This window comes from Solea senegalensis, linkage group LG8, assembly GCF_019176455.1.
Source record: "Solea senegalensis isolate Sse05_10M linkage group LG8, IFAPA_SoseM_1, whole genome shotgun sequence".
NCBI classification, from domain to species: Eukaryota; Metazoa; Chordata; class Actinopteri; order Pleuronectiformes; family Soleidae; genus Solea; species Solea senegalensis.
In genome coordinates, this window is record NC_058028.1 from 7,475,601 (window position 1) to 7,502,794 (window position 27,194).

The 27,194-nt window shown below is 41.1% G+C and overlaps 1 protein-coding gene across 3 annotated transcripts in view; it reads right to left on the reverse strand.

Annotated features, from left to right (window-relative positions):
- The window catches only part of cntn5 (contactin 5), a 101,066-nt gene that overhangs the window by 56,340 nt on the left and 17,532 nt on the right, over positions 1 to 27,194 (reverse strand). For 2 of the 3 annotated variants that reach the window (XM_044032862.1, XM_044032861.1), the window contains exons 2-3: positions 16,599 to 16,717; positions 3,628 to 3,837 (exon numbers count right to left, since the gene is read on the reverse strand). In XM_044032862.1, the coding sequence (XP_043888797.1) occupies positions 3,628 to 3,837; positions 16,599 to 16,680 (292 nt within the window). In that variant the 5' untranslated portion in view covers positions 16,681 to 16,717. The remainder of the gene's footprint in view (positions 1 to 3,627; positions 3,838 to 16,598; positions 16,718 to 27,194) is intronic. The other variant, XM_044032864.1, reaches the window with a different exon arrangement.

Consider the following 27,194-nt stretch of genomic DNA (forward strand, 5'->3'; position numbering starts at 1 on the left):
TATGTTCGCGGCAGAGCAGCAGCAGCAGCAGCAGCGGATTTTCTTCCTAACGTGCTGTGAACACTAATAAACATACAATCAAGCCACAAACTACGATGGTTCAAATCAAGAAGGAGTGCTGGAAGTTTTACGGAAAGTAATAATTTGCTTAGTTCCTTCCCTGTTAATAATTGGGTGCACCATTTCTGCACTCAATCTATGTTTTATGGTTACGATTCATCTCATATTATGTGGTTGTTCCTGGTTCTAGGGCTCAAAGCCCTTTTATACGGATTTTCTCAACTCAGAAATTTTACTCTGAAAGTGGGCAGTCCCTGACACAATCTATTTCAAAGCATTCGGGCTTCACTAGCAACACCTTTTCTTGTACATAAATAATAAAACAATGCAAGTCGCTAACCTTGAATACTTCTCACTTCTATATAAAGACCTAATGATAGAGAAGAATCATGGTTTTCTTCCTCGCGGTGGGTGTTATCACCCTTTGTCAGCCACTGACTGCTCCACGGGGAAATAAAAAGCTTTTGGAATAATACTTTAATCAGCGGAAGAAAATGAATCAATATTAAGGTTGCAAACCTATAAAGCAAAAGCAATTCGGCACTTGTTGTGTCCTTGTGTTCAAACACGGAGAGAGGGGGGAAAGACATGTCCATTCATGCATCTCAGACAGTTATTCAGAGATACCAGTGCCCTGCACCTGCCACCATTTGGCTTGTGGACTATAGGCCGTGATGTATGATGAAATGATTTCTATTTCAATTGAAACCGGAACATTCTATGGTGCTGGGTGTTCAGCCGAAAACAAGCAGAAGTAGTGAAATTGGATAACATCAGTGCATTCCCCAGGGAAGACGCCAAGTGTCTGCTGGTGTCTGCTCGTCACAGACGAGAGGCAGTCATTAAGCGGAAAAAAAGAAAGAGAAAAGATATATCATTACATCTGATGACTTTACACAAATATCCCCAGTGTAGTGTGTGTGTTAATTCGCCAGATTTATTCTTGTCTCCTAAAATTGAGGGATGATCGCTAAAGAGGGCTGGAATTCCCATCACGTCCATCTGATACGGACAAACACACCCTCACTTCGTCGATATTCTGTTATTTCAAATCCAGTGAGCTTTAGCGAGGAGCCAAAAAAACAGTCGTTGTTTTTTTGACTGTCCTTCCTGACTGCACTGTAATTACAGTTAATATCGGAGACTGATATGAATCAGAACATCCAGCGTATTATCCAGCGGAGAACCCGTAAAAAGGCGGCGCGCTCCGCTTGAGCTCACGTGTGAAACTGTGAGACATGACTTTGAGTGACTTTAGAGTATTTAATAAACAGACAAATGAGGTCAAAAGAAACTTTCGTCGGGCTGTGTACTGACATGGGGGAGAAGAAACCTTTTTGCGGTTTTTATTTCAATTATTTCCAGCCGATTCATGTTTGTGATCATATGATCACAAACATGGACCAAGAAAAAAGCAGGTTGAAGTGCTTTGGGACATATGGTCCACGTCAGTGTGTGCAGAATACACACACACACACACACAGAAGCTTGGAAGTTGTCTAAATCACTCAATGTCAAGTAGCGTGGCCATCCGTCACTCACAGAGCCAAAAACCAATATCCCCTTTACGCCACTGAAGGTACATTACTTTTTGGCAACCATTTCATTCACTGAACATCAATCCAGCGCAGTGGGATAATGCTCTTGTCATCGGTGACAATGGGAGAGGCCTCTTGGTTGTAGAGATGTACAGTTAGTCATTGTATGAGTTACACACAGTGATAACGTCTGCAATAATACCGAAAGTTAAGAGAAGACAGAGTGACAGACAGGGAGGCACTGAGAAAGAAATGGATTCAAAAAAAAAAAATCCAAACAAGCTGCATGTAATGTCACTATGAATTATTTCCTACAGTACAGTAGGCCACGCCAACACTCTCAGCCAATTCAGCGGCGATACTTCACATCTCCATTAATTAAGTGCTCCAGACGCAATGAACATTAATCTTATAAGAAGGAATCAATTTGCCGTTATATCCACGAGAATTATTCACACTGTACGTCAGGACAGCGAGTGACCCATGCAGATTTATAACGCCGTGTTTGCTGCGTTTGAGGTATTAAATCTTGCCTTTTGACAAAGATATCCGTCATATCTATAGCGCCTGCACTGACAGGAACACAGAGAGAGTGGGATATTGCCATGATCCCACTTCAATTTCACAAAGGGCACGACCCCGGTCACAGTAGACCATGCACAGTGATGATGGATAGGTGAGACTAATTTCGGGTCCAAAATTTCAGCCGGCAGCAGGCGGACAGGTATAAAGTGAGACCAGCGATGGCAGACAGCAGGGTGCGTTCACACCAATGATGTTCGGAGGGGTTTATTCAAACTCTGGAGTGTCCACCCTCTTACTTTGGTCCATTTCATCAGGTGACAATAATGTCACCTGAACTCATGAGGCACATTCTCTTGGCGACCTGACCAATCGAGTCTCAGCCACTCACAATGCCATGACAAAGAAGAAGGAACCAGATGGTGACAGGAGAAAGTACACTGAAGACAAACCATTACTTGCAGATTATTTATTCAGCTTCCATAGTCCTGTTCTCACTGCTAATGAACAGCGGAGTGTGTAAATACGCCAAAGTGTACACAAGCCTTCATTATCCTTTGGCTAAAGTTGTGGGCGAAATCTATGCAAGGGGAAAACTACACAGTGAATGTGGCGACTTGACGTTTAAGTGCAGTCAATGATATTCTCCACAGAGAATTGAGGGTTTTATTGGCAGAAATTGAATGTACTGCTACAGGTGGGCGATATGTATCATTTGCGGTAGAATCGTCATTTTGACATTATGGAGTGTGTGAATGACTTTGCAAAAGCTGACGAAACTCGACTCTCTCTCTCTCCGGTAACCTACACGGTTCATCTTCATCAGTTTGATAGTCAGACGTGTTTGTTTTTTTCATTTCCTGCACTCTCTCTGACTGAAAAAGCTGAAACACCGGGACTAACATACTGTTGGGCAGAGGTTTTTTTATTGTTCAAACGTGATGACGTAACAAATGCATGCATGTTCGTGGTTTAAAACCCGTTAGTTATGTGTCCTAAACTCTCTCCCAGAACTACCTTTCTCAGCTCCCAACCCGGGGCGAGATCTCCGAAACGGAGCCTCGTTAAATTATTTACCGGCGTTGCATCCACTCTACTCCTGGGGGTCTGTGTCATACAACCAAATGTTCAAAAGTCAAAACTATCCCTTTAAACTATCCCACCACAATGTTCCCCGACACGCTAAGGAACGGAGGAGCCGAGTTGTTGCAATTTGCCCCCGAGACGTCACCAGATCTTACACACAAGACCTTTAATGTGACAAGACCAAAGGTGAAGGTCAATGAACATTCGAAACTTGATTCCCTGAAAATACTGCACCCACAAGAATGAGACAGTGAGCGACAACCTGAATACGTGACAAATCCAACCACAGCTGTCGCCAGAACAGACGCATAAAAGAACAGGTCGTACCACCTTGGCCTGATTTCCACTCATGAAAAACCCTGCTGTGTAAATTATAATAGAGCAAAAGCACACATTGTTCATACAGGAGCAACCAATTTACCTTCGCTACGATAGTCCTCCTGAGAGCTGAGCAGACTCAGGGCTGACAGTGGGTGACTGGAGAAAACAGGCCAGTCAGTCGTCACCAGCCCACCACTGTGGGGTTGTCTGGATCTGCTGCGCGTGTTGAGCACGGATGAAGAGCTGTCCGGCCTCAGTCGTAACACTGCGGCGTACGATATAGGCCGTGCTGCGACAGCTCTTGCGAAATCTGGGGGGGGGGGGAAGAAAAGGTGAAGAGTTGCATCATATGTAGTCGTGGGTTTGAGTGAAATTGAGCCTAACTACCAGAAAATGACAAAGAATCATGATTTAGATAAATATTTGATAGCACGTCTTCAGTCTGTGTCTAAATTGAGAGAAAGCGCTATGCAATGATGTGATTACTTAAGAAAATCAAAAAAGCTTCTCGTTTGATGAACACTATGATCTATTGTAGACGAGCACACATTTCTGTGTTATTCTCCCACCCCCATAAAAACTGATGACAAGTCAGGTTCTCATGTTATAGCATGAGGAATAATTTGCAACAAATTGGTGTCCCACAAGGTAGACTTCTTGCTGAACAGCTAAAAAAAGAGTAGAAAGAGCAGGATATGGAGGTGTCATCAGTAAGAGGCAGCTTTGGGTGAAAAAGGTGGAAAAAGTAGCATGTACTTGCTGCACTGTGCAGGAAATACACAAAATGACAAAATGTGACCATGACATCTGTGATGCAATAGATGTCGAAACATTTTGGCAACAGGGTATGAATGTGGAGGTCTGTAAGTCCAAAAAAATGTGAATATTTCATATTTCCAGAACTTTGCACTCAGTCTTTCTCCTTGTACCCCTCTGCCATTAGAGGCACTTAATGATGGCTTAAGTGAAAACCTATACTTACAATGCACCGCAGACACACCGCACACAATCACTATTCAAATCTCCAATTTCAATAAAACAGTCAGTGTGACAGGAGCAGAGAGAAATGGCTTCCTTTAAAGTAAAAAGAGCCCATGGGGGGTTCACAATAATATCCTTTCTAAAAAAGAAACACACAATCTGCACTTGAGGCTGTCACTAGTTATTGCCGTCACCTTTGGGGCCGATCACGCAGAGAGTCTTCACGAGCGGTGTGTCAGCGGCGAAACTATCGTTTGTCTGACGTGCACTAATTTTGTACACCTCCATGATCCATGACAATTAAAATACTGTCAACTTTTCAGTGCATGTGCCACTTGGCCAAGACAGCCAATCAAAAAAAATATATAGCAAAGACAAAACACATGAGGGTCACGGGGGGTGCTGTGCCAATCTCAGCTGACATAGGGCGAGAGGCGGGGGTATACCCTGGACCAGGGCCACACATAGAGACAAAAAACCTTTCACTCTTCCAAATACGGTCAATTTAGAGTCGCCAGTTTACCTATTGCATGTTTTTTGGACTGTGGAAGGAAGCCGGAGAACCCGGAGAAAACCCACGCACACACTGGGAGAACATGCAAACTCCATGCAGAAAGGCCCTTGGCCCAATCGTCAACATATAGAGCATGAAAACAATTTGGTATTAGTCTGATACTGGCCAAAGTACAGGCCAAAACTGCAATCAGCTATGATCCATGAACCTTAAATATGTGACAAAATGCTTCCCTAAATTCAGGCAACATGCTTTAAAGAATGTGGGCTGCAAATATAGGCCATACACTCACAAATGCATCAGCTCAGCTGCCTTATTAATGTGTCAGGTTTAAAAGAGGTGAAGAACATATCAGAGCGATACTGGTATCAGTATGAATTCAACGCTGTGATCACCTCGAACCATCCCCGAACAACTGTACAGAACGGAGCTAAAACAAACAGCTGGGATTACTGATAATATGGAACCTTTACTGTCTGGGTACAATGTTTAAAACTACAGTTTTAAACAACAGAAGCTCAGCAAGGGGCTAATCAGAATTCTTAAATGGGGAAAGGGAGTGTTTTGCACTACACGATAAAGTACTATGAAAGAACAGAACAAAACTGGGGAATAATTATGTGCCTTTGGGGATTTGTCAGCTGCAAAAACACTGCTATCTACAAATGAAAAGTGGGCAATTACTGTGTCACATATTCTTGGGCGGGGGAAAAAGTGCAATGCGGAATTCCATTTAAAATCTAAGGTATTGTGAGTCTATAAATTGATAAGCAAAGCAATTAGTATGTGGTTGTTAGTCAGTTAAATCATTTATCTCACTAAAAATTAGCTCAATTGAGATATCAACCACATTCACACTCCTGATATACCCACAGTTGGCTGAGCGAGGCTCAAGCTGCAGCAATAGCAATGCAATAGTTTAGTTTAGTGATTTGTTTTCTAACTCACACACACAGTGATTTTGAGTAAAATACTTAGAATACTTTATTTCCCAGCACTGACTGCTATAATGCGTCTTGTGCTTGTTTAGTAATGTTTTATTGATTTGTCAGCACTTTTTTTTTTAACTTTGTCAATGTTGCCATCACATTTTTGTGCGATGGCATTACATCGATTACCGTCTAGACTTTCATCAACGGGAAAGTATGAAAGGATTGTTTCTTTCTCTCTTGAACACGTGCAGAGTGGTGACCAGGCAGCACGAGGACGCAGTGGAACGCACAGTGCAGAGATTCGACACATTTTGTGGGGCTGCTGACCGACCGTGTGAAGCTGTGCTCAATAATGTTAGCACACGTCTTTGGTGACTCTTGGTGTGAGACTCACATTCGTGCACCATCGCCCACATGACAAAACGCGGTCACAGGTCCGTGTTCTGCAATCACGGACTTTAAACTATCCGTTTTATCGTTTAAAACAAACCTTTATAAGTCTGCCATGTACACCTGAATCACGAGATTCAGATGATGCTAATTGGAATACACTGTCCTGACATACACCAGCCAGCTGTTTCTCACACCTAAGTGTTAGGAACAGTCTCTATCTGCTTTTCATCCGACTGGAAGCCAGTTGTCACCACCAGAATCTGTCTGACTGACAACTGTGCTGTCCAATTTTCAGTGTGGCAGAGAAAACCAGTGTGATGACAAGGAAACAGCTTGTTATATATTTATTTATCATCATTTAAAAAAGATGATCATGTTTAAACCTGACACCTGCGCAGACTTTAACTAAATACATATACAAAATACTGTGATGACAAAAGCACAATTTCTCGGAAGTAGACATGTGGCACTTTTCTATTCTGGTTCAATTAATTATTATTATTTGTTATATTATTACACATGTAGGGCTGAAGCAATGAAGTCCTCTGCCAATTATGAATCAATGACAAAATGATGAGTTTTCAGCTTCTTACATGTGAATATTTCCTGGTTTCTTCGGTCGGTATGACAAAGAAATCAGATCAACTGATTCATTTTGGTGTGTGGACAAAACAAAACATTCAAAAACTGTGGAAGCTGGACTGTGGAAGCCGGAGAACCCTGACAAAAACCACGCAAACTCCATGCAGAAAGGCCCTTGTTCCAACCAGGGCTCAAACGCGGGTCAAGAGTGCTACCACTACCACTAAACTAAATACCTGTAAATTCCCAGGCTTGGGGTAGGCAACATAGTTTTGGTCTTTTCAATCAATAAATTCCATAATAACCTTTCATTACAAAGTAAAATGATTTAGGAGTATGGCTGGGTATCAAACTTCAATACTTTTGTAGTATCGTAGGAATTTGCTTTGCATCAAATTCCCGTACCTAAGGAGTTAATCTCATCAGTGTGAGCGGGCGATTATGACAGAGATGAAACAGAGCCTGTGAGTGGCTGTCTCGAGGTGTGATATAAATATCAGATGAAGCTCAGTCCCCCCAAAGGTGAAGAGAAGACAAGACGGGGCTTGACACATGATCGTGTTTCTGTGTTGTGTTTGGAGAGGCTTGTTGAATTAATGAGGGTGTGTGACACAACAAATGTAATGAAACACTTGATAGTTGAAAGTTGCTCCGTGTCAGACTGCAAGACGGCGGATTTTTAATCAATACCCAGACCTATCGGAGAGAGACAACAAAAATTTACGAGACATTGTTTCCACCCTTGAGGAAAAAATGTGGCACATGGTGGGAGACGTTGACCAATCATAGGGTAGTTCAGTGAGAGATGTTCTTTTGATGAAAAGGTTGCTATTCAAGCATTTCACTCAGTGAACAGAACCAAAAAAAGACTTAAAAATATGCACAACACAATACCATCTTCTTATAGTGACACTGCAAAGTCTCAAAACCACCACAGAGACATCAACTGGGGTGCTGATATTCACATATTCAAAGTTCTTGAGTTATGCTACAATGCTTCTTAATACAAACATGGACATCCGAGTCACAGAGGTAGTGATTTCACTCAACGATCAGTCTGAAGTGTAATATGTTCGCAGTGCACTTGATTGTACCTCATAATATTGGAAAATTCTTCATACTGCTTTTCATCCCACACCACTGCCAGTGGCTGTGGAGCGTGTTATACTGAATTGTACTTAATGTACTGTAGCCAGATGTCCCTACAGTAATAAACTGGTGAGCCAGTAACAAATCTTGACTGTGAGCTCGACTCCCTTAAAGGGAGTGGTGACGAGGGAATATTTAAATATATTTTCTGGCATATTTATTCATAAATTACACTCCACATTTCACATGTGTAAGGATTTGTCAGTGATGTCGGTAGAAACACACAGATTACATAATTTAAATTCACGGACGAAAGTTTGAATAAGCCCAGAGGACTCGGCCTACTAATTCCCCTTTTTGTGGCATTAGATTTAGCAATACAACCGTGCCCTGATAGGATTATTAACAGATTACAGGGATTAATTGGACTGTTTTGTAAAGAAAAAAAAAAAAAACAATGTTTCAATCCTGACAAATACAGCAAAAAAGTCCCTTTGCTTTGTTTGACTGGTGAAGCTGACGGGCACTTGCTCTTGCTCAGCTGTCACCTTCATCTGATAAATGCAATGACCCTTACAGATCCATCTGATCTCTATCTTTCAGAGGGGCGGAAAATCACAAGCACTCATTGTTGTGGAAAAAGGGCTGCACCTGCAGCATTTTACAGATCTTTAGAGTCCGTGATCCTTTCAGGTCCTCAAGCCCCCCAATCGCGATAACGTCAACAAAGGAGACAGCGGCCATTTTATACTTGAACAAAGAACAAAAAAAAAGCCAAACGATACTGTTATCTTGTCCTTATCCTGGTATGTATGTTAGACTGTGTGTTTATATTAAAGGAAGTCACCTTATGGTATACTTAAAAAAAGGATTCAGGGAATGGTATTAAGCATCTTTAATATAATAACCACATGAATTCTTGAGTTACGGCCAAAATCTTTCCTTAACTCCCTTGACCTTTGAACCATGTCCACTCAACCCCAGTCCGTTCACCCTTGAGGTGTCCAAGTGGACATGCGTGTCAGCTTGAATGAAATTACCTGCAGGTGTTCCTGATATATCGTGTTTACGGGAACGGGATGGATGTGTGGACATAGTACCCTTGACGTTTGACCACCAAAATCTAATCAGTTCATCATTGACTGAACGTTTGTGCCAAATCTGAATAAATTCCCTGAGGGCGTTGCTGAGATATCACCTTCAGGAGAACGAGGACGACAGACGGACAACCTGAAAAAACATTAGGCCTCCAGCCACAGCTGAGGTATAACACAGTTTAAGTTGTCCAACTGAGAAACTAACCAACATCTGAGGTAAAGGTGAGGCTAAAGGAGGAAGACAAGCTTTAAATGAACAATGGGGAGAAAGTCTCCTACTTATTAGATTTACATCTATGTAGTCACCGGTTTGGTACTGCACAGGTGGCAAATTGTGACTCCTGGGCTTTTCTAAAGCCCCTAGACTGTGGTGTGAAATAATTAATTAAAATACCATACAGTAAGTAGGTGAGACGCTCGTGAGGGCTCAAGTAGATGGACATGATTAGCTGTAGTCGGCAAGATTAATGAAGACCTTCACAGGGAGATCATATTGACTGAAGCTGATTAGGCTTGAGACCATTTATTCAGCGGAATATCATTACAGATAGAACAATCCATACATCATATGCAGCCTCACCTCACCTCCTATCACGGCGGACTACTTACTAAAACCAAGCCTTATTTTCATGATCCCCGCCGTATTATGAGGATTGAACGAGTTGCTTCAACCTTGCCAGAGCAACGATACAAATTATTGTCGAGCAGTGAGACGCATGGCGTTAACGCAATCCCGCCTTTTGGTGGGAGGTGAGGACAACTCTCTCCAGCGCGCTCTGTTGTTAGTCGTGTATATTTATAGTTCTATTTTCACATCCATTAAGGAGTTTAAGTTTGCAACCATATCCATCTGTTGGATCGTTTGATTAGCAGGATAAGAGAAAAACTACTTTCACACAGCTTTGTCTTTTGCCAACTTTGTGGAGGGATGGGGGTGTGAGCCAAGTTAGGGGCCGTTAAAGTTTGGTGTAGAACAGAATTGAGAAAGACAGTATGGGTGTTTATTGATCAAACTATAATTTTTCCATGAATGTATGATACATTTGCAATTTGGGCCCTGGGTGACGCATCTCATAGGTATTCTATTTAGAAATGTAATCCTCCAGTAAAATCACAACATTGTCTAATTGGCTCGAGGCAAAGAGACACAAAGGCAAAGCTTCATTTCACAAACTTCACAGCACAGGCTCATTGTATGTGCTCGTGTACTCCGAATTGCCAAATTCAAGATCCCCAGGTACTGATCATTGTGTTGATCACTGTAGCCACTAAATGAGCTTCACTGCCAAGACTTGGATGCCGTGTCCAACTTTTCACGCAATCACTTTTTTTTTCAGTGTTACTTACTGGCTTAATTTGTGAGTATAAAAAAGGCTGTCACAACGCAGGTTTCCCTGCCAGCTGGAACAAGTCCAGCTCTCCCCGTTGGGTGGGCACATATATAGATTCTAAAGTTCTCGATTTAAGCACAGTGGAGCTACAGAGAAGTAATAACCGGCAGGACTGTGACTGGAGATGATTGCTTTATGCTGGTGGTGGCAAGTTTCCTTGGTTAGTGCAGATACTGGAGCATTGGGAAATGCAGTTGACCTTTGCAGCTTGGAGATGACTTTTCAAAAGCTCCATATTTTTAATAAGAGGTCGTCAATGTAGGTCATGTGACCGGTGTCGATCTTTGGCAGCTGGGAGAACAACCGTTTAATATAAATTCAATTAATTTAATGTATAAACGAAATGTGAAATACAGTGTATGAAAATATGAAATACCAGTGCCTCCCTTTTATTTATTTATTTATTTTGAAGATATCACATATCACAGATATACAGTCACTGCATGGTCCAGGCCTATGTGATGCATGATGCAAATTCTCAATTTCTCCATACGCCATAATATTTCTCATGCATGACTCTTTTGCCCTTGGCGGAAATGACTTATTGCGTCACTTATACGGCATCTATATTCCCTGCAACCACTTTTAATATTGAGACACCTTAGACTGAGCTGAGGCACAGCTGCATTACTATTCCACACTTAACACTCCAAGCAACATTATATTTCAATCAGCGGCACACTGGAGGGAGGCAAAGAAAGAGAGAAAAAAAATGGCCCCAGTCATCATGCCTGTCCAGCCCACTAACATGAGAGAAATCTAATTGTCCTGCTCTCTCTCTCTCTCTCTGCTTCTGCGTGATTTAAATATCTATGGAGTGAAAACGGAGTGGACAGGTGCGGAGAAAAATAAAACAGAACGGAAGATCTGTTGTTTTCAGAATATTCAGCATTAACAGAAGGTCAATAATCCACTACACACATGCCATCATACCAAAAATATCATAAGAGACAAACCCTGCCTTTTACCCCCACTGGGAATAGTAGCTCATGGCTCCAACTGCTGATAAAATATACATATATATATATATATATATATATATACATATATATATATATATATATACAAAACAGTTTGAAGTGTGGCACTCACTAAAAATGTGACATGTTTCTGATAGCTGTAAGTGCTAAAAGCATGCTCAGCTCAGCTTATATATAGTACTCTTTTAACTTAAGTGGACAGCCACTACTTTTGATAGATTTTCATTGCGGCCCAGCATTAGTCGAATCATTTTTGTGCAAGCTGAACAACTCCTCCTCGAAAAAAAAAAAAAAAACACAATCCACTGACTTCACAACCTCGATGGGGGCGCTTTTAATACATCAACACTTTTTTTTTGGATCACAATGTTGGAAAGTGATCCGACGGGGCATATTTTTTGCCAACAATAACATTTGAAATCATTATCGACATTAAGTTTTAGCAGTTTGTAGATATGAACACATTGCCAGATTGTTTTTCTCATGACTATTATCTCACAAGATCTGGACAAATTAAAGATTCAGGGTAGACTGACTCCAGATTTTTCCATATTCTTCTATGAGCCATTACCAACCCTTCCACCAGGAAAATTGGTTTGGCAGCGTTTTGTTTTTGTGCTATCCTGCTAAAAAAAACGAAACACACCGACACCCAAACAAACCGCGTCCAAAACAGAACCTCTTTGGCGGAAGCAATCAACACCGGGTGATTTCAGAACTACAGACAAATCGCGTAACAGTAATCTGACTAATTTGATTCCACTTATCGATAAGGCAGCGCTCTGCTGTTAATGTGTGGATGGATGATGGCAGGAAATACAAGTTCCTTCTGGAGATCTGATAAAAGTCCACAGAGAGTCATCTCTCTGCGATTGCCAAGCAGGAATGAGCTCACAAATTTCTCCCAAGGCTAAAGAACAAAGCAAGCAAACAAAAAGGAAAGACCTGTCATTGCTTGTTATAAGAAAACAACATGCCTGAGGACAATACTGATATATAGTGTGTATCTTCTTCTCAAGGTTTTTATGTGATGCCCTTAAAATTTCATTTGTCTACACTGTCTTTTATCTCCTTGCACTCATTCAACAAACTATAGAGGACTTTAAAGATAAGGAAATACAGGTCAGAACTGTATAAATGGACAAACTAAATGTATACAGGACATAATACATGTCCTGTGTTTATTGTGTTGATATCTGATATCTCACACATAACGATAAAGATAGGAGGTTAATAAGAGTGTTTGGTGCTTTCTTTGCAACGAGGGCGTCATGTCATCTTTTCAGAAGTAACAGCCGTATGTCTGTTCGCCTCAAGGTGTCCAATTATTCTCATGTCCTGTCACTCTCTTTTCGGCTTGTTGTGCATGAGCTCTGGAGAACGTTTGCGGCGACACGTTGCGGCTTCTTCTTCCGTAGCATTTCCGTAGCATAGAAGAAGCGAGATCGGCGGTTAAAAAAATCAGTGTTTTTTTTTGTTTGCGGATGGGCCTTAGGAAGCTGCCTGCTGATTGGCTGGAGTTTTGGAGTGACAGCTCAATGGACCGAAAGTCGCCGCGGGCTTGGAGTCGCTGTCCAGCCAATCAGCAGGCAACAAACCAGGGAGAACAAATAACAAAGAACAAATGTATTTTCAAACAATATAATACAATATTGTTGAATGATTAAATCGATGTTTTGTTTTGCTTCTTAATTAAAAAGAGTTGTTTGATTCGTGAAAAGTGTTGTTTGGAAATATTGATAAAAATCGAATTCTGTAGACTTGTTGCTGGTTTTCTCGTGGCTGGTCATCAAGGGCGATGACAGGAGAACGCTTTTCTCAATCTATATATCTGGAGATCCTTTGTTTTACATGAAATAACTTCAAGTTTCAAATGTTCAGGAATACAAACTGATCAAACTATTTCCAAACAGCAATTTGCCAGTTTGAACTGCAAATAAGCACATGGATGTATTCAGAGAAAACAGTTACACTAACCACGTGTTACCATTCTATATTCTAGACATGTACTTATAGCGTATGCATCTACTGTATCAAGCCACAATCCAACAAACTGGGCCACCGTATAAAACTCATGGCCATGCATATATAGTATGTAAATGTGAAAACCGTGAGACTATAATTTAATGTTCATCTATTGGAAATTGTTCCATGACACCCTCATTGCTGAAAGGTTAACGACTTGCAGTGTCACATTTGCATATTATTATATCTGACTGAATGTACTGTAACATACAGTGCATCCAAAAGAGACTCTTCTTTACTGTAATGGCATTCAGATAAAAAAAGCGAAACTTTTTTAGCTGATTTCACAAACCTCTCCTTTAGAAACTTGGGAACATTTTAATTGGATGTGTCCCTGGAAGTCTACATGTTGTTAACCTTTGATGGCTGAAATGGTAATTTTAGTGGGGACTGAAGTAAATATGGTCACATGTTTCCTCTCCAAATGAGTGTGCAACGTAAAAGGTAGAAAAATCTATTTTGCAGTAAAGCCTCACAAAGCCTGTGAGGAACAGCCTCCATATTTTTGAGAGAGGCAATTATTCGCCAAGTACAAAGACAACAGGAGTCTGTTGCTCTGCGATACATATAATGGCCGCGTAGAGTAAATTCTGCCAACTATATGCGCCCCAAAGTACCAAAGAACCAAATCCTGAGATCAAAAATCAATAGATGGAATGGACTGAAACAAATTAACTGCTCAAGCCGGTAAGCCCCTTAAAAACTTGATAAACTGGTTGAAGTCTTACTAAACAGAGAACCTCCAGCTCAGCCTAAGTGTTCTTTCAGTCTGTTTGTCAGGATTGAAGATTTACTAATCTTTACTAATTATATTTAGTCTGTGAGGATAGAATACAATTAATAACAGATGATTTTTTTTTTTTTAATAATTCGTAAAGTTAAAGTTTCCAGTGCTTATAAATTCCAATGAACTGTGTAACATCATGTTCCCATTTGTATACAATAATATATATATGGTTGTGAACATTAAAACTTTGCAATAATTTTGGTAAACCATATTCAATTTATTCTCCATCCACTTTTCCTCTTTCTTTGTCCGATGTTAGCACCGACCACAGCAGCCATGGATTGTGCTGCTAACAGAAACAGATAGACATAAAAGACGAGATATTTTCATTGAGATTTTGAAGGCTATTTTATGCCCAATGTTGGCCATGTATATAGAAACAGATGGCACCCTCTTATTCTGCATTCATGTGTTGGTCTGAAATTTGTTCAGTGATTTTTTTTCTCTTTTTATGTTTACTGCAGTGGCCAGGTTTGTTTTTTATTGTTTTTTACTGTACTACATGGCGACAGAATTAAACTGTATTTGGACTGACCAAATCATATCGTCATAATTGAACAGTTTCAGCCCTATTTTATCTCTTTTAAGGTCTTTAAAGGCTGAGTCTCTCATTGTTTTATCCTACAGAACCCTGAAAGGGGAAGTAATACCATAAATGACAACCAGATAATGAAGGTGTCTTTAGTCTTTTCTTGAGTAATTTAATTTTACTCCGTCACCGCGCCTTCGTCTGCCTGACAAACTCCGAAAGCCCCCCGAATTGGAATTGGCACGAGTGCAGTTTGCTGGAGTGTACCAACATCCAGCACGCTGTCTTTTCCCTCTGCTGAATCCAGGGATTAAAGCACAGGGAAAAAAAAGCTTCTGACAGAAAGGTAGCGTTGGGGGGGGGGCGGAGTTAATTACACCAACTCACTGCTGCATGCTACTTTTACATTACTCTGTTGATGTTGATGAATGTGCACTAACTGAGTCCAGTGCCTGAAAAACGGGTTCTCTCAATGGAGAAATCCCAGTTGGCTTACACTGAAACACCGTATATCTACGTCAAGTGTACACTTTGCAGCGTTGCGTTGTTTACCTCTTATTACGAGTTCACTCATTATGACCCATCCTCGGTCTAGATAGCTCATTCTCATTATACAAATATAAATCAGTGTAAGCACACACCAGGGTGAAAGACGGAGGGCATGAGCGCAGTAATTTGTTGTGAACCTTTTACGGTCGTCGTATCTAACTATTTTGATAATCGAGCTTTTTTCATTATTTAAACAAGATTTCTGATTGTTTTAGCTTGTTAAATGTGAATATTTTCTAGGTTATGTGCTCCATACAACAAAGACATCATTTAAACAGAATCATTTTTGGTATGTGGACAAAACAAGACATTCGAAAACATCGTCATTTTGCAGGTTTGACAGGTTTGATTTGCTTTTGTGTGTCAGGAACTCAACACAACAGTTCGTGGGGATGAGAATGAAAGCATAAGAAACAGTTGTATCCATGTCATGGCCTCTGTTCGCACGCAGACAGGTGAGTGCTGTGTGTGTGTGTGTGTGTGTGTTTGACAATGAGAAGCTTAAGTAAGTGAACCCTCCTCCGGTGGGTTTAACAAACCATTAAAGGGCAGAATCCAATAGACTGACAAACACATGCTGTGGCATCACCAAGGGAGACACTTGATCTGGAACTTAAATTTGTGCACTCATCGCTAATCGGACTAGTAAAGATGTGCTGCCAGGAAAGCCCCGACATGTTGAGGTTTTGATTCCTACTGGGGCCACTAAAGCTACAAAGATACTTAAAAGGCACTTTGGATAAGCATTTCCACCGAGTGAAGCTTTTGTTTTTCTTTGTTTAATTAAGTTGGAACGCGGGTAATGTTTGACGAGCCAGTGAACCCTGCAATTCAACTAATGTCATTCAAATAAGACTCTCAGACTGGAGCAGAAATGTGGCATGATCAGCAAACCCTCCCCTCAATGTCCTTGCAGACCTTTTCTGAAAAAGGTGCAGAGAAACAGTTTCAAATCTCACAAGGAAATTCGACACCAGAACAGGAATGCTCGATGAGCCACGACAATTCAATTTTTTTTCCCCTCAAATATAAAAGACAAAAATGCACCGCCTCAACAATATGGATTCCTTCCACGCGAGCGTGAAGAGACGCGAGCAACCCGTTTTAACGTCCGCAAACAACAATCCTCCGAGCTGTGTCGCAATTACAACTGCCGTGTCGATGCAGTGTGCGCGACTATTCCTTACCAATATCCCCGAACAACACCTTTAGAATGTCTCACCTGAAAGGCCACTGATGACAGACAGAAGGAGAAATGGTTTCCATGGTGACCCCATACTTGTTGAAGAGGGTCCCTTCTGCATGAATGTTAGCAGGTTTGCCTCTTCATTAAAGCTGTGTCTAGAAAAACAGAAAGAGAGAGCAGGGAGTGTTACTGGGGGGATGCACGGCAGCTCATGGTTATCACATGCACTCGTGTGCACACTGTAAAACTAAATAGCTCTTCTTGAATCCCACACGCACTCTAATTACAGTCCAACACAGCTCTTAGATCCCACTTAAACAAGAAAACCACTAAAGGTCTTGTGCTGAGATAAAATATAGGCTTCAAAATGGGTCGACAATCATCATCAACCATCATCTAAAGTATATAGATACTTTACGCACGAAAAAAAAAACTAGAGCATGTATTTGCTTTCCTTGTCTTTATTTTTTTTTGCACTTTCCAGACACACACACACACACACACACACACACACCTATATAACACAAGCATGCTCCGAAAACAGTGCGGCGCAGGTTCTGAATAGGGCCACGTCTTTGTTGCCATTTCTCCAGTGAATCACTTACTTTCCAAGCAAAAATATCATGCAGCTTTTGTTTAATCCTTGATATTCCCCAAACAAACACAGACATCTATATGAAGTTTTAAGCACATCAAGGTGACCCAAAAAACAACGACAAAATGCGTGAGGCGTGATGCAAAGTAGAGCCGCTTCACGTCACTGAGTTTATTATTTGTTATTAGGACAACTATGAGCACACTCCCGTTCTCTTACCACACAGATAGGCTGTCATTAGGCCATCCTCCATTTTTTATTTGTACTTTTATTAATCTCCTAAGGGAAATTCCTTCTCTGCATTAAACCCATCCTCTACTAGAAACCTTCTAAGAAATAAGGAGCAGTGGGCAGCCACTGAGCAGCGCCCGGGGAGCAATGGGGGTTGGGTATCTTGCTCAGGGTGGGTTGGACCTGGTGGGGACTTGTGCGTGGTTTATTCCATCATCTGTCATCAATGTTAAAACCTTGTTATCGTTCGATTCACTGTATGTTTGCCTGGGTTGTAATAAATCTGACTGACTGACACAGTGTTTTCCTACCTAATAGCATTTTTTTTTGTGTCTCGTTAAATAACTGGCAAATGTTTGCCTGGGGAAACTCTGATTACCAAAATTATTGCTCGTCCATTTGGAACCGTACCTGGTACTTTTTTAGTACCTGCTCTCAAGGTTCAAAGCGAGCTGAGACGGTACTTCTGTTTGGTCAGAGAGTGTCGTCACTGCTGGAGTTATAAGTATGACGTCCGACACGTGAATCAAACCAAATAATGCCCAACTCTAGATCTGTTAAAAAAAAAAAAGACTTAAAAATCCCAATTTGAAATTTGAAAAATCTGGTGTATTTAGCGACAGCACTGTCGAAAGCCGGCGACCATGAGCAAAATCACAACCCGCTCAGCCGTGTTCTGTGCTCCGGTCAGAGCCACTCACACTTCTCCAGGTCTGACATGTGCATGTACAGCAACTATTTCATTTGGAAACAACAGGATTTTTTGGCTGAAATTCAACGATTTCAACTCGATGGACTGAAGAGGCGGACACAAATCCCATGTCTATGTTTGTGGAAGCTGCATCTTTTCGTGAGTAACCCAATCACTATTAACCTCCCATTAGAATTCAGGTCACATTCTCCAAAAATATAAAATGTCCAAAAAAGGAAGACAAATAAAGCAGTGTCCATGAGAGGACCATCACTGAGAGGGAAGAACACACCAAATCCTGCCTGCTTCAATGCACACACTGGGACACGTGTAGAAAGAGTGTGATGGGCAACACTGTCTGATGTGCTGACTTACTGAGTCACACGGTACGTTCCTGATCACTTTACCACACCTGTTAACTGACCCCTACCACGTGTAGCATGAAGTCCCGCCCCCCCACCCACCCACACACACACACACACAGCATTCGTTCTATTGCAGAAGCAGTGGTGAGCACAGTTTGCTCTTAGGTGCCAGCGAGTTGGAGTGACAGGTAGACTAAAAAAAAAAGAAAAATGAAAGATGACTTCTTCTGTGAGAGAGACAGAACTGTATTAGGTGCCACTCACATGTGTAAGCGTACAGCCGCAGCAGCTAAAACTATATGAAGTCTGTCTGTCTGCACGGAGAGTACAAGTAGCACACAGATCTGTGATGTAGCAACCAAGCAAAACACAGAAAGTTTAGAGTTCTCTTGTGTTGTTATAAGAAGTCCAAAAGTCCATTTGCAAACAATGATAATAGGCTACGTTGTTGATGGCGTGTGTTCTTGCCGCAAGGAAGATTAAGGCGTGCTGACCTTAGTGGTTTTTTTCCTCCAATGCCATGCATTTCGTCTTTATTTGATCATTTCAGTCTCCCTCCCTCTCTCCCTCTCTCCCCGCCTCCCTTATCTCAATATCAGTCTCTCTCTCATGTTCATTTAAGTTGTCTGTGTCATTCAGATCATTAATGCAGCAGCACAGACAGCTCGGAGGGTTGAGGGAAGCATGTCCAGATCTAACTGGGATCATCTTCCATTAATTATGTATGGCTCCTTGTCTGCGCCTCAACTCATTTGCTCCCCATTCTCCCAGAATGTAAAAGCCGTACTACTGGTGGGTTTAACAATTAGTGGCTAAGCAATTAGGCTATCCGTTATATAGACAAAGAAGAAAAAAAAAAAAGCAATAATGGGGAAGACACTGAGGTAAACACAATAATCTATTTCCTTCCTTGTAATCTGAGCTGTTACTGCAACTCGGCTGGAGTTGAACGAAGCGCCTCTTGGAGTTGGAAATAAAAAATTACATAAAAATAAAATTGTGACAGACACTTAATATTAGTATTTCATGGTTGTCAATCTTTCTTTTTTTTTTTAATAAAAAAAATAGCTAAAGGCGTTTTTTGTCTGGAAAGGTCACCTCACCCTGACCTTTCCTGCAGTTTGGTAGAACAAAAGCACAAATCACCTCAGGAAAGGAACCCGTTGCTGTGCCTCCTTTCAGCGTCTCCCTTTATTAATTTGGCTTTAATATTAAGACGACGCTCATACCAAGTACACACAATGTAAATATTCAACTTTGACGATTTCAGTTGAAAAATAAAAACAACGCGGGGGATATTTCCACGAGGCAAACTGTTACAAAATAAGCACAGTACACAGAACATTTCCATACACAACATTCCTCACTTCCAGTAGACTGTTGTTTTCCAGCTAGAGCCAAATATATCCTTGCACACCTCATTAACAGTTCAATCAGTTACACCGCTTTGCCGTCAGTGTTACGGCACGCTGAGTAGTTTGATGTTTTGTCCTACAGAGAGCGGCACGCCGAGTTCAAATGTTTACATGGTGCAACGTGAAAATGGAACGACTCACTAGGAGTTCAGGAAGCAGGGGAACTGGAACAATATTAGTGTGAATATTACAGTATACCTGTTGTTTAAACTCACAAAAAATGAGTTAACAATAACCAAAAAAAAGTATCCGGAAACACAAATGATCATATGCAGTGTATTATTCAGTGTGCACTACACGGACTCGGTTTGTGGATATGAATATTTCTCGTCTACTGTCAGACCGAGAGAACGTGGCTCCCTCGCGTGTAGCAAATAAAAGCGAGTCTGTACTCCGACAGCCTAAAGTTCACACCACTCGGCTGCTCCGTGTCTCACAGAACTCAGCCAGACATGTCATTTGTGGACAAGCTCTCACTTCTCAGTCAACTGAACACTGTGTGGCAGAGGAAATTGGTAGAAAAAAAAAAAAAACCTCACACACATAAAGCACTTACAGTGCAGTGGGTTAGAAAGTCTACGGGGGCAAGAAACAATGGGCTCAATTAGGCAAGAATATGAACTAGTTCAGTCCAGTCCTTGTCAACAACACATGAAATTCAGAACATTTGTCAAAATGAAATAGAAATATGAACTTAAAACTATTTTAACTCATGCTCAGACTTTTTATGCAGGCTTTAATTACAGGAACACGTCCTGTCAGGGCATCAGACACCCATGAGATTCTTACTTTGATGCCTGCGTTTCAGTGAAAGAGGGATTCTCCTCTGGGGCTTGTCCCTGTAACTTTTCCAGCTGTGAGCTATATACTGGCAGAACGGTGGACCTAGATTCTGCCACATTTCTGTCCAAGTGATCACAGCTCAGCCGAATGATTATAAATGAGGTAATGTGCAGGGTGCGCCGACTGTAATGAGCGTGATCCTTCTACTCGGGGCCTCGCTGTTTGTCATGTCGCGGAGACGTGGGATCCCAAGCTGAGGCTTTGACACGATCACCGCCTCACTACCTCCCCACACTTGCAGCAGGAGATTGTATCATGTGAAGAGAAAAAAAAAAAGAAAAATGGGACAGGAAAGGGTTTTTGAAAAATTAAGAGATACGGGCACATTTTGAGCTCTAACCCACTATATTTAAAAAAAATCACCACAGGTAGTGTACAAACGTCGACCCACTGTCCTCGACCTTCTAACAGGTAACTATCTAGCACTCTTATCATACAAGTTTTCAACATACACCCACTCAACAACATTAAACTTTAAAAAGGGGGTCACAATATCCTCGTATACAAAAAAGGTCATGTGCCTCATAAAATTCCCATGTGGTCTAGACTTTGTACAAAGGAAACCATCAATCAGAAGAAAGAAAAGCAGAACATAAAGGCAATATTCGGACCGACGTAACCTGGTGGCAGCGCCTTTTAGAAAAGCCTCTCTGAGATACACTGGCATCAAACAAGTAAAAACATCAAGAAAAGGAGGTGATGTAAATATAGTGTCATTTAAAAAAAGAGAAAAAGAGACATTTTTATACTTCACAATGTGGCGCCAAAAGGTCTGGATGAATATATCGTTTGACAAACACATTTTTCTCTCTGTGTTGTAGCTGGGGTCACGCTAAGCGAGAATTCTCCATCACTGAAGGATTTTCTTTTTTTTCTACCATGACAGAAAAATGTGAAGGCTGTCCGTCATTTTGACAGATTGAACACGGACGGCGATCTATTCACATGACACCGTCAAACACCACTTGTAGGCCACCTGTAACAGTGGCGCCGGCTGCAATTGAGTTCATCCAAGACGGGCGACAGGAGGTCAAACCAGGTTCACTTTAATGTAAATAGTTTGGTCACATTTTAATTGAATTTGTCCAATTGTGTATTTGCCGAGAGCGGCGACCCATCTGTTGCTTTTGAAAATGAAATACAAGGACATAGACTATGTGTCATCATCTTTGAAAAAAATAGGGTAAAATAGCGTTTGACAGAATTTAGTCAGTTTAACGGCTTCTTTGGGGCTGTTTTGATTTGGTTTCGGAGCGAGAGTCCACATTCTTGCCCAGCTTCACCCAGTCAGAGTAGATTTCCAAACTCCTTATGACTCAACGAGTCCGAGCTACGAATTCAGCGGTCTACGTATGACGACACGGAAAACACTTGACAAGACAAAATAAAAAATGTCAGGATATGTCAGGAATCCATGCTGGATGAAAAAAAAGTTGTGTCCTCAAATAAAGGTGGAGTCAGTGGCAGTGGAGTAAGTGAGCGGGGTTCTGTGGGACAGGGACATGATAATATGCAGTCTTACACTGCAGCGTGAGGCTTAACATTGTGTCCTTTCACAGGCACCGCTGTCGTACGTGTATCCCATTTGTCAGCTCCAACATTGCGTGCATTATTAAGGAAATGTGCCAGATGCTGTTCCTCTGTTCATGCATAAACATCCCACCCTTAATACATCCCTTTCTTTTCTTTTTTTTTTTTTAAACACAGATCTGAGTCCCGAGTCATTAAAGTAATTTGGTATATAAAGATTTAACCACAACACAAAGTATTTCACACAAACACACTGCGTGACAGATGTAATGATTACTATATACAGAGCAGGGCACGGTGAGAAATAAATCAAATTCAAATCAACTAATAAGACAAGGATAAAAGGCTAAAGGGCTACCTGACGGATTTTGACGAGAATATTAAACAAAAAAACAAAAATAAATTAAATCACAACAATTATAGTCACATTATATCTCACTCCGTCTTAATCTAATTTTGCGATACCAGTGTCTGTGAGGAAGAGGAGGATGATGAGAGAGCAAACGATCTTGTTGGGATTAAATCCGCCTCCTGTGAAAAGTCCGTCGCCGACTTTTCTCGGCCCATTTACGACACTGTATTCTAATGCTTGCCGGTAATGGTGTTGCTTTGAGAGCTCAATATTTTCTCAGGTGGTGTTCGGTATAAAAAGTTTTAGAAGCACTGATGCAGAGAGTTGAGATGCAAAGACAACACAACTCATTTTCAAGGCTGGATTTTCACTTTATAGGCCATTAAATATCTTTAGTGTGAAGAGAAGCAAGAGCACTTCTAAGATTTTGGTAGTTTTAAAATGTTTTCCAACAGGAGGCTTGACATGCTGTATACGGTTTGTTGAGTTGAATTAATACACCGTTCTATTTATGTCCTATATTTTGTATAAAACTGAGGGTGTGAGAAGAATAAAGAAATGCAATTAAGAAAACTTTTATTTTGAAAGAGCAGATAGGACACATCACTTATGTATTTTTTTTTTTTTATGCCCGAGCCGTACAAGCAGCTAAGCTCTTCAGTGTCATTACACACATGGCAGGTTTTAAGCCAAGTGTAAGGGGATGAAGTAAAAAACGTAATAATGCAGGGATTACTCTCCCCAGTTTCTCTCCTTTGACCAAAACAAGCCCTTTGTTAATAGGACGTCTTTTTTCAGATTAGCCCTTTACCAAATCATGTTAAAGCCATGGAGGAAAAAACAAACACTCGAAACACAAAACTAAGACGGGCCAGGTGCAGGAGGGGATAAAAATGCTTTAGAGGGGAGCTTTTGACTGACTTTCATTACTTTCACTTTCTGGGCTTGCAGGGAAGATATGGGTGAACAATGTAGATAGGCAACGGCAGGTTATGGTTAGGGTTAGTACTACTATGCCTCGGCAAACACTGATAAGCTTATCCTGAGGCGATGCTTTTTCCACAGTTTGTGCCAATGGACCTAAACAGTGGCTAAAAGTAAAACCTGTGCCAGGAATCTACAAGTAAAAGGCTAAAAAAAGACATTTGAGGCTCAGCATCGGTAAAGCTCTCAGTCCTTCACTTGCCACTCATCTTGATGAGCTGTCTGCTTAGAAATGGCATGTAGCCTGAGGGTGAGGTATACAACATCTATGAAGATATTAAAAGGTGTTAAAAGACAAAGGCGGCACGTGCACCTCTCTGCATTCAGTGTCAGTGTTCATCCTATGGCCCACACTAGGGCATTAATGACTTCTCATTTTTTCAGATCAAGTTATCTGTCAATAAAGTCGAAGTTTTATTAAAGTTAATAAAGTAATATGTCAAAGACATTTAAACAAAACAAAACATAGGCCAATACCTTGAATTTTCAGGTCATTTTAACACAAAGTGTGGCTCTAGTGTGGGCTACATCCACATCCAGAGGTGTGGTTTTCCCCCGATCCACACAGTGTCCCCGTCATACTCACTCCCAGGGCCGATGGAATCGACGGCACCGCTTCCAGCCCCGGGTACCGGACTTGCCTGCTCTCACACTCGGAAACTCTAACCCCAACTGTACGACGGTACCCTACTCTCAAATAAATCAGAGCAATTGTATTGTGTACACAAGCGAGTTGTCAACTTGTGCCAGCAAATGTGTCCACGTGTTAAAAGATACAAATTAAATGCAATGAAAAACCAAAATTATTTTTGGAAAACATGATGATTTTATTTCCTGATAAAGTTTTTCTTGAGGGGCTACATTCATTATTGCCCCCCCTCAGAGGTCAGGACGTTTAGGCTTGGTGATGATGACCTCTGCTATTATTAAGGGCATTTTCACCGACTCAGTATTCTGACTATGGTCCAGCTCATCCGTTTAATATTCCACGATCTCTCCCATCAACTTCTTTTTTTTTCAGCCTCCAAGTGTCACCGGCGGCAACTGCGATTAAAACACACCCACATGTTCTGAGAGAGCGCTGGAATCATAAAGACTCGTGGGAGTCCTTCTTCAACCTAAGCATCGTCGGCAGCTCGCACACAAACTCCCTGCAACTGCATCGTACAGTGAACCAGAGTGGCGGAAAAATCCCATTTACATGTTGCTGTTTTTTTTATTAAACAGTTCACATGTATATTATTTTATAGTTGTGTACGCCAGTGTGTAGTTACTTTAGATTCATAGTGATGCATGTGTTCTCAGCCGGACGTGCTTTTTATTTCCAATATTTCACTCCTGTCTTCAACGCGTGTGGATAAATAACAATAAAATATGTATGAGGAAGTATTTAGCTCTGAAGTGATTTTCGTAGTGTCATGTAAAATACATCGTTTTTGGGCAAAACAGGAAAGCATGATACATTCATCAGAATGGTAAGAGGTCCATTTTTTTAATCAGGATATTTAGAGAACTCTCTCTGGCAAAGTGAAAATGTCAAAGCAAGCTGTCAGTGAGTGTAATTTGAACACTTCTGTTTATCTCCAACACGGCCCCTTATTTGCATGTAATACACAACAAAAAGATCGATAGCTTGTCTCGAGAAAATAAACCAGAGGATGAGACTAATATTAGCTAAAAGATACTTTCATCAATCATCAACCATCAACCGGGACGGACGATCAATAAAAAACAGATGAGTAAAGATGTTCTTTTTTTTCATTCATTTCATGTTTTTTTTAGTTTATAAAGTAGCAATCACTTCGATTTTCCTTCATAGATCATCGTTTGGGGCACACGCCAAAATGTAAAGGTGTTCATTTTGCTGCTAAATGGATGGCGTCTATTTAACTGAAAAGCAAAGTCAGAGTGTAGTCATGATGTCATGTACAGACAAATCCTGGCGCTGCTCCATAGACACTTATTAACGACACAGCTCCTGGGACGCAGTCACAGCACCCATGGCGACTTTTATAGGACAATTTCGGCGTCACCTACATTTGAAAACAAATAAATAAGTCAGCTAATTTGGATGTAATATTCAAAAATAAAAATCTCCAAGCCCCACTCTGCCATTCATTAATTCACTCTCACTGGATCGGCTCGAAAAAGGTCAACTGATTACGTCACAATTCAAGTCTCAAAAAAAGGTCTGAATGCCATAATCGATGGGTTTTCAATTGACTTCTTTACACTTTTACGAGAGACTTTCATGTGAGCAATGAAATGCTTTTCGACCTTCACTTGCAGCCGATTGAGTTTTAATCACTTTAATCCCAACGCTGACGGAGAGAGATACAGTGCGGCGGGATTCTTCCAAGTTGAACAAGAGCGACATGAATGATCCTGATTAGCATGTCATTGTATCTGATGACAGTTGCCAGGATACAAGCGACGTATGGAACAACAAGGATCCGCTTTCACAGCCAAGAGAGTGGAGGGATCTGCGCCTCTGAAGGCCTTTTTAGTGATTCATAACGATTCACAACAATTTCCCTCTGAATGTGAAAACAGATTGTAACCCCTGCTAATATTCAATCCAACTCCGGGGATTGTGTCTATTAAAATAGGGTCAGTGACGGTCGTCCAAATGGGTAATGACAATCTAATTGGAGTAAACCCTTTGTTAAGTGTTTTTGTCTAGGAATTATGAAGTGCCTCATGCCTCAGTGAGCTGCTATCAATTGGCGCGCTCATGTACAGCATCTGCTCACTGTGACTTTTGATGCTTAGCCTTTTCTTCAGCTGAAAAGGATGTCGGTTTCTTTTTTTTTCCTTTATGTTGTCAAATCATGTCCCATAACCTCTGAAGCTTTCAGATGGAGTGGAAATTGAAAGTTATTGCTGTATACGCCCAAGGTGTTATGGACGTTAACCTTGCAATACAACCCTCTCAAATGGAGCTGCATTCTTAGTGAAGTTTTTAATAGTTATTTGAAAGAGAAGAAGTAGACGGTGTTGTTTTGAGATGAAGAGGGACATCCGAAACTCTACAAAACTCTAACACAGTGACGGGAAAGACAACTTTGTACTGCTCACACACTTCACACAGGTACACACAGAATGGCTTGTGTAGACAGAAAAAAACAAAACAAAAAAAACCCCCTCTGTCAGTCAGTCAAACGCTACTGTTGAGGCCAGTTATGTGGGAATGCTCAGAAACAGTTTCCTCTTCATTATGCATCCATATCTATTGGAACCACTGACCCAATTTGACAGAAATTGGCTGAATGATGTGTCCTTTTCTCAAGAAGCAGCACTTGACAAAATTACACAGACTTATCCAAGAGGCTCCACGGCGAAAAAAGATAAATCATATCCAGTTTTTCACAAGCAACTGCATGTGTATTTTACTGTACATGGAGATTAGGGGCGCACATTAACTGATTATTAGAGATTATAAGCGTCTGCCTCGACTGGTTGGGGTAGGAGAGAGGAGAGAAAGGAGGGGGAAAGGAATTAGTGAAGGATAGTGAAGGAACACGTGCAAACAAGAACATAAATAATACGAATTTTATCATCTGTATGAGACACTAGTATCACTGCTCGGTCTCACACACACACACCCGTCTGTCACAGTCAGGAGA